Raw genomic sequence first — 14,634 nt, forward strand, 5'->3', positions numbered from 1 at the left:
CCAGGGTAGGGGCAGGCCTGGTAGGGGTTTTGGGGAGTTACCCCAGCTAGACTGCAGCTCCCACTTGTTTTCGTGAGGGCTGAGTATGAAGTGGGTAGGACTGCAACACCCATCGGTTTGCATGGAAGACAAGGCTGGAAACAGAACTAACCCATCAGTTGCAACGACAAACATGTGCATAAGCTGATTGGGGCGATGGAAGGTGCCGGACCCTGTACTGGTAAGCACTCGCAAGAATCCGGTTTCGTTGGAGATCCTTCCAACTGAACTGCTGAGCTCAAAACCCCAACCATGAAGAGACTGTCAGCCAGTGGATTCTGAATAGATTTCTTTGCGATTGGAACAGCGAGAGTGGCAGCAATTCAGAACTGTTAAACTATCCAAACTGCATGAGCAGGACCCTCAGAGTATGCCTCACATCGGGGACCTGGGATGGGTGGGAGGCTGGGTGGGGCTTCTCCCTTTATTCCTCCCCTGACCCCAGATACAGGGGGAAAAACGCTGATTAATAGTGTGAAAAAAAAAAAGAAAGAAAAATACAGCATGATTGATTAACTGAAAAAAAAGAGAAAGTGCCGCTTAGTAAACAAATATGTTTTTCAAAGTATAACATTTTAAATATTAAGCAGCAAAACAATTTACATGTAAAATATTGTAAGTAGCTTTACTTATGAGAAGACTCTTTTGTGCATTCATTTAAATATTTATTTATTTTAAATGTTTCTTCTATTTACTTTCTTTGTGCTTTTCTTTTTTATTTAAAGGTGTATTTGTTTATTTGAAATAGAGATAGGGAGAGAGATCTTTCATTCACAAGTTCATTTGCCAAAAGGCCACAGCAACCTGGACAACACCAGATAGAACTAGGAACGTAGAAATTAACTTGAGTTTGTCACACAGTTCCATGGGCTCAAGCACTTGGGACATCTTCCATTGTTTTTCCAGTTGCATCAGCAGGGATCTGCATTGGAAGTGGATGGCTTAAACTGGGACTTGTGCCCATTTGGAAGACCAGCAATACAGGCAGCCGCTTAATCCACTGCACTATAAGACTATTTTCTTCATTTTGTTTTCAACTATTGACAAAGATTAACTTGCATTCCTGGAATCTTTTTTCATGTGAAAGCAGAATTTCTCCTACTTAGTAGCTGTCCTCCTTTTTCAAAAATCTATAACTCAGAAAACGTTACAATCACTGCTATTTTACAAATGAATTTTTTAAAATTCCCGTAAGATAGAAATAAATTAACATTTTTGTACATGTGAATGCCTTAGTGACAAGAGATATTTTCATACTGCAGTTGAATTCACATTTACTTTACAGCATGGATATTTTGAGCATTTGAAGGTTGTTTTTGGATGGTTAATAAAGCAAACAAAGTACAGTCAACCTGAATTTAAAGGTATAGCTTTTTCATAAAGTTTATTGCATCTTTATATATGAGAAATTTGTTAATGTATAAATATTCCTAGTAAAATGATCAGAATAGAGATTTTGTTATGCATGGCATATAATGCCTGTTCTTATGGAATATGATTAGTCTAATCATTCTATATGCTTTAGCTTTATTGGTCCATAGCATAATTTTGTGAGTGGAACCAGAGTCCCTTAGAAGAGAGGCTCCTGAGAGCCTCTCTTTGCCCCTTGTACGTCTGTGAGAAGCAACCAAACGCCTATGAACCATAATCTGTATCCTCACTAGACACCAAACTGCTGGAACCTTGATTTTGGCACTTCTAGATCTCTAAGAAAATGTATTTTAATATTTAGCTAGTTTGTGGTAGCTTATTTCAGCAGTCCAAATTAAAATGAGACAGCTTGTTTCAATTTTCATTTTATACAATAAAATTTCTATCATCAGAATCAAATTGATATGTTAAAATTATATTGTCATTTTACTAGCCACCTTGAGACAGAAATCAGATAAAACATAACTCATGCATTTACAGGCTTCAACTGAATGGTTTTTAGTATATTCACAGAGACGTACAGCCATTGCCATAATTTAGTTTTAGAACATTGTGCTTGCCACCAAACAAGGAATCATATTTGTAGTTATTCCCTATCACCACCTCTCCAGCCTCAGGTGACCATGATTCAATTTCCCTTAAAAAATGCTCTTCTGGGTTTTCAGATATAATTGCGTTATATATTGCTTTTGTAATTACTTTATCATAATATTTAAGGTTTCTGTAGTATGTGTAGTTTCTTCATACTTGTGGTTCACTATTACTCTACTGATAGAACATATCTCATTTTTAACAAATAAGTCCCTTGGTTGGCATTATGTGGCTTTTTTTTTTTTTTTTGAAGAGTTGGAGAGAGAGAGACAAATAAATCCAAAGATCTCATCTGCTGGTTCCCTACTGAACTGCTTGAGAATTCCGGTCACACAGCTGGGAGGCAGGGGCCCAGGATCTTGAGAATTCTAGTCACACAGCTGGGAGGCAGGGGCCCAGGATCTTGAGAATTCCAGTCACACAGTTGGGAGGCAGGGGCCCAGGATCTTGAGCCTATTTTTCCCCAGGATATACATTGGCAAGAAACAGGAGTTGAAAACAGTGCCAAGGTCAAATTCAGGCAGTCAGAATACAGGTGCCTAATGTTCATTTTAATACTAGAGCAAATGCTCACTACCACATTTTATTTGTATTTATTCGTTCATCAATGGATAAATATTTGTTTCTGGTTTTTGCTGTTCTGAATAGTTTTGCTATGAATATCTGCATATGATTTTGTGGAATAGATGTTTCATTTGTTTTTGATAAAACTGCTAGAACCTGTAGTAAGTCTAATAAGTGAAGAACTGCCTCATTCTTTTACAAAGTGGCTGCATTCTTTCACATTCCTATCAGCACGATGCATGCTCTCATTTCCCCACATCCTTTTTTTTATTATCTTATTTTTATTGGAAAGTCAGATAAACAGAGAGGAGGACAGGCAGAGAGGAAGATCTTCCCTCCAATGATTCACTTCCCAAGTGGCCACAACAGCCAGAGCTGAGCCATTCCAGTTCGAAGCCAGGAGCCCAGAGCCTCTTCCGGGTCGCCCACGTGGGTGCATGGTCCCAAGGCTACAGCTGGCAACCAGGATCTCAGGGTGAGGATTTAGGGACTAAGTAATTGTGTTGCAGGGCTCTTATAACACAATTTATTGAAGTTTTTCCTAAAAAAAATAATTGTAATGTAAACATTTTAAATTGATATATAACAATTATACATTTTAGTGCACATATTTAGGCAATTGCATATGACGCTTCCACAAATGTTCATCAAGAATGGCCCTTGTAGTTTTAAATGAGATTTTATTGAGTGTCTATATCAAATTGGGTACTTACTGTGTTTATAATAACAAAGTTCATTCTACCAACAAAATATCTGTTTCATTCATTTGTCCTTTCTAGCATAATCTGATAAAGTCTGTATTTTTCCCCACTAAACAATTTGCTAAGCAAATTCTGAAACATTATTTCTACTGTAAAAAATACCTTCATTATATTTTTAAGCTTGCTTTGTTCATGTTGCAAATATGCGTTTTTGAAATTTAAATGACATCTCTTTTAAATTCAACTTTCTTATGAATACTACATTTGACTATCTAATATTCTGGTTTTTAATATCTTATTCTTACCTTATTGTAAATTATCATCTAATAAAGTCCAGCTCTCTGCTTGTGGCTGCCAGGATTAGAACCAGCACCCACATGGGATCCTAGATCATGAAAGGCAAGGACTTCAGCTGCTAAACTACCATGCTGGTTCCAACAAAACATTTTTATGAATCAAAAATAAAACTGAAATCTTTATTCATCCCCTATTTGCTTGGAGCAATAAAGCCAAAAACTTATTTCTCTTTTTCAAGACACACACAGAGCTCCTTACTAAAGAAAAGATGGACTTCATTTCTATGAAATATATTCTAATCAATAAGTTCTTAAGGTTGCATCTAGTCTTCTAAGTTAGTATTCTTAACTTTCTCTCCTATAGTAGCCTTCTCCGAATTCTGTTCTCTATGTATTCAAAAGTAATCGTAGGTTACATTCACTTACTCTTTTGTGTTGTTCCATAAAATCATCAATCTTAGCAATGTTATGTTTGGGAAGATACTGAAAGGCATTGGATGTTAATGCTGTAAATAAACAATCAAAACTCCAATTTGAATTTTTCTGTTTTAGGAAGTTCATTCTCTTAATTTTGTCATAATTGTCTTATGGCAACTTTTGCTTTGTTTATTAGGTTATTTCTATTTATTCCACTTTGCTTTTTTTAGGCAAGGCAAAGAAATATGAAATATGTCAAATTTTCAGATAAATGAGCTCATTCCTGACTTTTTCTCATTCTTACTTATTCCAGAAGGCCAGCATGGTAGAAAATACTTCAACTTTCACCAAAGGGAAGACATCAAAATAGCTTCTGTATAAATACTGTTAGCGTAATTAATTATAATGCTATATTTTAAAATGCCTGCCACATTTTCATTAAAATTTAGTAATAGCCAAATCTTACAAATGTTTTAAGCCTTCATAGGGTTTGGATGATCTGATCTCATGATTTCTGACAACACAACATTAATGAATCTGTTTTTAACTCTGGATAAATTATTAGCTACAACTACATCATGGATTTTTTCATTATTGTGGGTTTTTTTTAGCATTATCTAAAGGAAGACGTTTAAACTATCTTTGTAAATATGCTGGCTACCTAGTAATAACATTTAAATTAAAGAGACAAAATTAAATATGTTGCCTGGACATATGTTCAAATCTTAATTAGGATTATATTCTAACAAAGAATACCTTACTAACTATTCAAACTTTTTATACTATATATCTTAGCTATATATTTTTGCTGTACAATTTTTTTTTCAGAACACTAATAAATCCTGTTTAACCTAAACAATGTCAGGTTTAGAAAGAGGGTTAGTGGCTAGCTCAAATGAGCCAACTAAAACTCAGACTTATCATTGTATGGTGTAAAATCTGGGCAAATTATCCTTCCTTTTCTCATATTCATTTATCAGGCGTACAATTCACCTAAGTGCCCATAGTGTCAGGACAGAAATAATTTGAGTATAATGCTCATTTGCAACAAACAAAAAATGTTAATATACTTCCTTTCCTCATTGTGTCTTCACCCAAATTTAGTTGTAAGCTTTTCAAGTTAAAATGTTCTCTTTTCAAAATATCCCTTTTTGTTTCGATATCTGAAACATATGATTATTTCCAAATGGGTTTTCCCTGCTGCGCTAACAATGTATCAAATTTACAGACTATCACTCCCATTTGGAGTTCAAGACAAAGCAGAATTATCCACAGGGACACAGCCTGCTGGTAGTAATGGGAGGGACAGCAGGTCTCCATATATTGTTTCTCTTATTATGGAAGCAATGGTTGGATGATGATCTTTACCAGGCATCTGAGGAACCCCTGTGATGTGACACCTACAGTGTCATACATGATTTTTGAGGAAATATTTTCTAAAAATGCATAAAGCTAAAACTTTTGAAGACTACTATTTTACCTTATTTTTGTTCTCAGCAAGACAGTTTCATTTTGCAGCAAGAAATGAAGGCAAATCAGAAATTTTTGATTCTAAGAAGTAGTAAAACTATTCTGAAATTAATCATGTTTTTACTAAAATCCACATTCATTTTATGTATAACTTTTTTTGTTAGGTTGTGTGTTGCTCTTTTCGTGTAGCAAGATTTGAGTATTATATCTCTTGAAAGCTTTGTTGATTCCCCAACCCTTACCCCTCCAAATTCAATCTTAGAATATGTAAAATTTTGTTACACAATTCAAGAGAATCCAGAATGCTATCTTGACCTCCAAGTTGACTTTACTGTATTGAATTATGGATCATTCCAATCAAGTTACTAGAGAATCAGCTAGCAACTCTTTGAGAGGGAAAACTCCCTGGCTAAATGGTTATGTCAAGCTTCAGGGTACTTCAATTAAAAAAAATTAACATGTACTGTCAATTTTATTTTCATAGAATAAAACAATATTTCTGAACTTTTAAATATTTATTAGTACATACATAAATATCTACCAATAAAAAGTGTGAAATTACTTTAAGAAACCATTTTAATGCAAGAACTAGATCTGAGTAAGAGAAATTATTAACTCAGGCTTAAGCTTTCAGGAATTCGAGTCTGCTTCTTCTTTTTAAGATTTATTCATTTATTTGAAAGTCAGAGTTATTAATAGGGAGAACCACTGAAAGAGAATCTCCATGTGGCTGCGATATCCTGGCCTGGACAGGTGAAGCCAGGATCACCAAGAACCTACCTGGCTCAGGTACTTCTAGTCCTACCACCCATGTGGGAGATGTCGATGTAGTTTTTGTTTCCTGAATTCAACTTTACCTAGGACTGATGTTAAGGGTATATAGAGAGTAAACCAGCAGATTAAAGATCTCATCCTTTTTCTCATCTTTCTGCCTTTCAAATAAATAACATATCGTTTAAAAATCATCTGTGACAGGGAAAAGGGTGGGAGATGGATTAACATAGGAAGCAGGAGCCATCTTGAGTTGATAATTGTTGATGCTAAGTTGTGAAATCTTGGAGAATCCTTATCTTTTCTTTTCCTTTAAGATTTATTTATTTTTATTGGAAAAGCAAATTTACAGAGAGCCAGAGAAAGATCTTCCATCCATAGGTTCACTCTCCAAGTGACATCAACGGCCAGAGCTGAGCTAATCTGAAACTAAGAACCAGGAGATTCTTCTGAGTCTACTACATGGGAGCAGGGTCCCAAGGCTTTGGGTTATCCTTTAATGCTTTCCCAGGGCACTAGCAGGAATGGAGATGGGAAGTGGAGCAGCAGCAACATGAACTGGTGCCCATTGTCATCTAGTGCGTGCAAGGTGAGGATTTTTAGCCACTGTGCTGTTGTGACAGTCCCAATCTTGCAGAATCTTATACTCTAATCTTTCTCATGTGTTTAGAACTTCAAAAGTATATCAGTGCTATAGAATAGACTTTTTAAAGTCAAGTATTGTCCTTTACCGATTATATACTGGAGCTAATTACTTATCATGTGTGAGCTTTCATGTTCTCTCCTGTAATTTTAATTTAATAAAATTCTAATTATATTTTGTAATTAGAATAGATATGTCTATAATTTTAGTCAAGAAGACTAAAGACTAGGCCTGGCGCGATGGCTTAGTGGTTAAGGTCCTCGCCTTGCACAAGCCGGGATCCCATATGGGCTCCGGTTCTAACCCCGGCAGCTCCACTTCCCATCCAGCTCCCTGCTTGTGGCCTGGGAAAATAGTCGAGGATGGCCAAAGGCTTTGGGACCTTGCACCTGCGTGGGAGACCTGGAAGAGGCTCCTGGCTTCGGATTGGCTCAGCTCCAGCCATTGCGGCTGCTTGGGGAGTGAATCATCGGATGGAAGATCTTCCTCTCTGTCTCTGCTCTCTGTATTTCCGCCTTTCCAATAAAAATAAATAAATCATTAAAAAAAAAAAGAAGACTAAAGACTGACTTGACCTTCAAATCATAATCATTGCTTGACCCTAAATAAGCACCAGGTAAATGTTAGTTTACCATTTTTATCGTCAAATGTATACTGAAGGTAATATTTTTGGAGGATGTCATTTTCCTAAAAATCTGTTTCACTCAAATTATTTCCATTCGTAGATAGAATAATGATGAAAAAGTTATTGCTTCCTGGGAACGGTATCAATTATAAGTACAAAATAAAGCATTATCAATTATAAATATAAAATTAAAATAATTTTTAGAGAGAAACTGGTTTAAGTAATATAACTAATGGAGAAAAAGACAAATTTTTGCAGAAATATCTGTTATTTAAGACCATCCTAAGAGTGAATTTAGCTTTGATTTAAACATTATTGCCTGTATCACTACTGTATTGGTTGGAAAGTTATGTCTGACTCATATGCTTTAGCTGTGAAAGGATATTACATTTCAGTGATTGTTATGTTTCAATTGACTAATGTACATTAGTTTGAAAATTATAGTAAGTTCAGTAATAAGTTCAGAGCTGTATAATTCATTTTTATTGCTTTAACTTAGGATTTTTAACACGTAAGAAGCAATTGAATGAAATAAATTGCAAACGTTCATAAATCTAAAATCATAAATTATTGACATTAATAGAATGTTTTCACAAATGATTCAGAGTGACTTTGGAAATTATCACCCCTTGCTTTTTAGTAAATAAAACTTACAAGGCTTAATCATAGGTCATCATCTTTAAAATTAAAAAAATGGATTGTGTATTCATAAATTATAACAAATGGTTGGTTATTACAAGGTATGCATCCAGTTTTAACTAAACTTATTGTGTTTTATGTGTGCATAAAGATATATTGCAATAAAGCAAGGGAAATGTTAGTCATTCAATTACTAATATATTATTTCAGATTTTGAAGAAATAATTTATCATTTGAGATATGAATGCATATTTAAGTCATTTAAATATAATTGCATATTTAACAAGGACAATTGTCATTACTATAAAGTCTACACCATTTCATATCTAAATACCAGTGCCTAAGATACTGAGTGCTTTACCATATATACAAGGCTTGAATATGTGGTGATTGTAAATTTTCAAGCAGTTCAGAATAAGGAAATTTGTGAGTTGGAAACATATTATATTCTCTTGTGTAAATTGCAGTTTAAATCTTCCCATCAGTAATTCAGTGAACAAATTGGTCAGTGTTTCTACATGCAAAATTTTTCATATCTGGAAACATTTACGTTTAAGGAGGCATGAAATAGCAAGTAAATTTAGGCTTAAGAAAAGCAGAGTGACAAACAGTTTGCTATTCATGCTTTGTAAACAAAACCTAATGATGACTGACTATATTATTCCTCTTGTCAGAGGTTTGGTTGTATATCCTTGCTGCGAGCTTGATGAAAGCAGTCACATACAGTTTAATCCTTTTCAGTTTAGATAAACAACTTAAATAACTTGTGGAAAAATATTGTACATTCCATAGAACAGAGGATACTTCATCTTCTACTTCATCTTCAGATTTATCTGGCTCATAATAAAATATTAACCAAATGAAATTCAGTTGAAATGAATAAAAAGTTGCTAAATAGTCAGTGAAAGAAAGAAATAAAGAATTAATATTTGTGCACCAATGTAAACCTTCAAACGGGCTGTATTTTCACATATTCAAAATAGACAAGTTTATTCTTATGAAGTCATTGCAGAAAGTCATTTTCACCCTTTAAATTAATAGCACACCATAGGAATTTATCGGCCCCAGGCTGCAGTTTCTTTTTATATTTTACTTTCCTTGTGCTTATTTCTTCCATTCTTCCCATTAGTTATCTTGACTTCCTTATTAATCTTTTATTTTTATCTAACTCAGTTTCATCTCATTTTTTCCCTGGTGTTTCCTGTATTTTACTTTTTCTTGTATTCTGTTTCTAAATCCATTTTTGAACAAAAGTTGAAAGCTATCAGAATAAATCACATTCATAGGAGAGCTAATTGCATCCTTCCTTTTGTTTATCAGGACTATGCTGAGAAGGAGAATACAATAGCGAAAGCTTTGGAAGATCTGAAGGCCAATTTTTACTGCGAACTCTGTGACAAGCAGTACTATAAGCATCAGGAGTTTGACAATCACATTAATTCATATGACCATGCTCACAAGCAGGTAAGAAAGAGATGTGCTGGAACCTGACTGGCAATGATCAACTTCTGGAGTTTGTTGAATTACATAAAATACAGGACCATATATTAACTGAAAAAGAAATTGCGATTTTTACCAATGACTTTCAGATTTCTAAGAATATTCTTGCTTGAAACTTAATCTGTGACCCCACATTGACTCCTGAGAGTTTACTTGCAAACAATAAGAATTCTCTTCAGAAATAACAAATCCAGTAGAGTGTCAGTGAGATATTCTTGATTTCTCTTCAGAAACTCCATTATAAATCCATGTTACTAGCACTCAACTTTCTTCCAGGTAAAGCTATATAAATTAGAATACTTCTTGAATGGATTTAGAGAAAATCAGAGGCCACACATCTAATGCATTCATTCCCTGCAGAGATTTGATTACTAGGGTCAAAGGGTAAAGAAGCAAGTGAAGATGTTTTACTATGGTAATGAGTTTTACCTCTGTCACTTACCTGCTCTGTGTCCTTGGGCTAAAGAATCAAAGGCTCATTGAACTCAACTCTTTATTCTTAGGGAGATTAAACTATAGAGTATGCAAGAATATACTTTGCAGATAGCTTAGATAACAGTAGAAGTTCCAAATTTTAGCTTATAGTTATCACATTATAATGTTATTTTCTCCCAGAATATTTTGGATGTTGAAAATTGCTTTAGAGACTATGCTTTATTTAGGCTTGTCATGGAGGATCAATTTTGTTTCATATATGCTAATGCAGTTTAAAATACATCCAAGCAATCTTGACCCTAGAGCTATTTTACTTACCTCCTATATCTTTGCAAATCTATCATAGCAAAATATATATTATTTTGAGTGTAAAATTCAAAAGAAGATTTTTTTTTGAAAAGCTTTCCTCAAGCACTTAGCACTGTGGCTTGCAAACAGAAAGTTAAAAACGGCAAGAAATATCAGATATATGGCATTTATCACCATAATTCATAATTTAAGGTATATTTTTATTTATGCTTTTGAGAACTTTGTCAATTACAAGCTTTTTCCCTGTACAGCAATGATTGTGGGTATGTCTGCGTAACATTAAAGCAATGTCTTATATAATTCAAACATCCAATCAATACTTCTTGCTTAAATACATGTGGAATGGTCAGAGTCAGAATTCACTCTGAGGAGCTAACGTTGTGGGAGAGCAGGTGAAGAAGGTGAAGCTGCGATCTATGCTGCCAGTGTCCAGTAGGGTCACCGGTTGCTGTCCTGGGTGTTTCACTTCTGATTTAGCTGCCTGGTAATGGCCAGGGCTGCTGCCAGACATGTGGAAGATACGAAGAACTCCTGTCTCCTGGCTTCAGCCGGGCTCTGTGATGTCCATTGTGGCCATTTGGGAGTGAACCAGAAGATGAAAAATGAACCAAAGGTGGAAGATTCTTTCTCTCTTCCATTCTTTCTTTTTTTCCCTTTCCTTTCTCCCTGCCTCTTCCTTTCTCCCTCTCTGTAACTGTGACTTTCAAATAAATAAGTCTTCTTAAAAAATAATTTTGGGGATTTATAATAAGCCCAATTTTTAAAAAGATTTATTTATTTTTATTGGAAAGATGGATATACAGAGAAGAGGAGAGACAGAGAGAAAAAGCTTCCAATGGTTCACTCCCCAAGCGGCCACAATGGCTGGAGATGAGCTGAACTGAAGCCAGGAGCCAGGAGCTCTTCTGGGACTCCCATGTGGGTGTAGGGTCCCAAGGCTTTGGGCGGTCCTCAACAGCTTTCCCAGGCCATAAGCAGGGAGCTGGATGGGAAACGGGGCCACCAGGATTAGAACCTGTGCCCATGTGGGATCCCGGCGCGTTCAAGGCAAGGACTTTAACCACTACACTATCGCACTGGGCCCAATAAGTCCAATTTTTAATGCAGGATAAGAATTTTAAAAGGAGGACTCCCAGTGAAACAGTTAAATATGCCATGACAATAATACTGGTTTTTCTTTGTCTATACCTAAAATTAAGTAGCAGAATGTTAAACTTGTAACTGTTACTTCTGTAATGATATGTGGAAATGGTGGGAGAGGAAAATGGGGAAGGTCGGGGTGGCTCTTTATACCTATAAAAATATATCATGGAAATTAATAAAAATAACTTTAAAAAAACCAAAAAAGTTTTAAAAGATAATTTATTCATGGTTTGCACATAGGTAAAACTATGTGGAAGAACACTGTAAAGGAAGGTGATAATAATTTTAAGATGAAGTTGTTTGAACTCTTTCCGTGTTCATGCATCTTGACCCTTCATAATAGTAAGGCTAGTGATGAATATAATAGCAGCAATTTATTATATGACAAATAATATGTACATGCTTCAAAGTTCTAAATATATATTTAAGCAATTTAAGCTTAATGTATTTGGGAGTTGTATTATAAATTATCATTTTTGATAGGGGAATATGATTAAAACCATGTAACACTTCCAGAAATACCAAGTACATTTTAATAAGGGCAACACAAAAGATACTTCAAAAGGTGCTCAACGGAAACAAATGGGCATTCCTCACTACAGATTTGTGATTAAATTGCTGAATTTCTAGAACGTATGATGTCTGCAAAGAGTTACTTCACCAATATAAGAAGCTAAAGACTGAATCACTACTGGCTAAAACCTGGACCTGTGGAAACAATCACTTTGAAAGTCCATGGTGTATAACTGAGTACAATGGAAATGCCATTATGAGCTGTGCAGTCTGGAAAAGAATGTTTGATGCACAATTTTTTTATGTATGTGTATTCGAGTTTAATTTATTTATTTTTATTGCAAAGTCAGATATACAGAGAGGAGTAGAAACAGAGAGGAAAATTTTCCGTCCAATGATTCACTCCCCAAGTGGCCACAATGGCCAGAGCTGTGCCACAACCTCTGAAGCTAGGCGCCTGGAGCCTCTTCCGGGTCTCCCATGCGGGCACAGGGTCCCAAGGCTTTGGGTTAACATAAACGTTCCCCTAAATCCTGATCACAACGTACAAATGATTACCAGGAAAAGAAGTATTATCTGAATTTAAATATCCTACTAAGTGTTATTAACAAAAGAGCAGTTCACAAAGAAATAAACACACATGCACACACAGAGGGAAAAACAAGGAAGAAAGTCAATAGAAAAAAGTCACTTTTTGGAAGTTATTAAACATATTTATGTAAATAGATATGTTTTATGATGTATTTAAGTAAATGAAAGGGTTAACAACAGTAGCAGCAAAGAATTATACTGTTTAGAAAGTTGCTCCAAGGGAGAAAGATGGAGACACAGAGAGAAGTAGAAACAGAAAGAATTCTGATCTACTGGCTCACTTCTTAAATGCCCACAGCATGCAGGACTGTGCAGGTGAAAGCTGATCCATGGATGCAATTCAAGAGCGCAATGGGAGTGGCAGAAATTCAATCACTTGAGTGATTTTTTGCTGCTTCCCTTGATCCAAGTTAGTAGATTTGAGCCAGCAATGGAACTGCGTATGAACCTGGGCCCTCTGGTAGAGAATATGACCTTGTTAAATGGTGTCTTAGCCATGAGACCAAATATCCTCTCCAAAGGTCAAATTTTAAGGGCAATCTTTCAGAAAATAAATCTGTGAATTCAAGGTTTACAGTTAAATAAGAGATTGAAAGTATTAATGTTACATATATTGATGCTTCATTGTAAGCATTTTTGATAAAATAAAAAATAAGAAATTAGAAAAGATGTCTTAAAAAACACATATATTTATTTTTATTGGAAAGGCAGATTTACAGAGAATGTGAGACAGAGAGAAAATCTTCTTTGTCTGGGTTCACTCCCCAAGTGATCCCAGTGGCTGGAACTGAGCCAGACTTTGCAAAGCTGGGCGCCAGAAGCTTCTTCCTGGTCTGCAACATGGGTGCAGGGTTTCAAGGCTTTGGGCCATTTTGTGTTGCTTTCACAGGTCAGAAGAAGGGAGCTGGATGGCAAGTGGAGCAGCTGGGACATGAATCTTGCCCATATAGTATCCTGGCACTAACAAGGCGAGGATTTAGCTGCTGAGTCATTGCAATGGGCCAGAAAAGCATGTCTAAAAGCTAAATAACCAAGAAATATTTCTCATTATATATTGCTATGTGTAAGAAGATACAAAAAGCTCTTCCTCAAAATTGAGAAGTTTACAAAAGAAAAAAATACTAAAGGCTCTTTAATATATTAATAATTTATAAAACTTATCAACAGTTTTATACTTTCTAAACTGAAAAAATGAGTAATAGCAAATTGTATTCATGATTTCAATAGAAAAATTGTATAGCTGTTGTATGAACGTTTGAGCTGACTTAAGAGCTTCAGAAAACATATGGCTCTATATATATGTATATGTTAATTTATCAAACAAAAGAAATCCCCAATACTGATCTTAATAGCTGTGAACAACACAATTTATAGATACATTTTGATCTTAACAAAATGTAAAATTGTTCAGTGAAAATGAATAAAGGTAAATATCACATGTATCTTAGAAATGTAATGAATAAGCAAAAAATTGTGAGAATATATATTCATATTCTTTAAAATAAAGCAATATATATATAAGTAATATAAAGTTGAAGGTTATGAAATGATATGACTGTAACTTTTTGGAAAATTACAAATATAAATTCAGGATTATGGCTACTTCAAGATACAGCAAATAGTTTCAGAGTAACAGAAGATAAATGGATATCAGAGGGATGTTTTAATTTTTAAAGTGGGTAGTGGAATCAGAGTTACTAAACTTGATATAATGCTTCATATGATGGCACATGTAAGTGATTACATAGTTGTTAAACTGGGAAATACAGTGACAAATACATATTATGTTAAGTTTTCTGACACTTCTATCATAATTACATACACTGTATTAAATTGGTGAAGTTCTTAATAGTAAATGGGGAATTATGAATGAAGCTATTAACGTCCCTGTGCCATTCAAATATTAACCTCTTTTTTAAAAAAAGTCTGGATTATGGATTTCTGTGCCAATTATTA

At 34.8% G+C, this 14,634-nt stretch overlaps 1 protein-coding gene across 1 annotated transcript in view; it reads left to right on the top strand.

Moving 5' to 3' along the window:
• ZNF804A (zinc finger protein 804A) overlaps window positions 1-14,634 on the top strand; it is a 233,484-nt gene that overhangs the window by 185,645 nt on the left and 33,205 nt on the right. Inside the window, exon 2 of the mRNA XM_004576992.2 lies at window positions 9,508-9,651. Within this exon, the coding sequence (XP_004577049.2) occupies window positions 9,508-9,651 (144 nt within the window). The remainder of the gene's footprint in view (window positions 1-9,507; window positions 9,652-14,634) is intronic.

This window comes from Ochotona princeps, chromosome 5 (genome assembly GCF_030435755.1).
Source record: "Ochotona princeps isolate mOchPri1 chromosome 5, mOchPri1.hap1, whole genome shotgun sequence".
NCBI classification, from domain to species: domain Eukaryota; kingdom Metazoa; phylum Chordata; class Mammalia; order Lagomorpha; family Ochotonidae; genus Ochotona; species Ochotona princeps.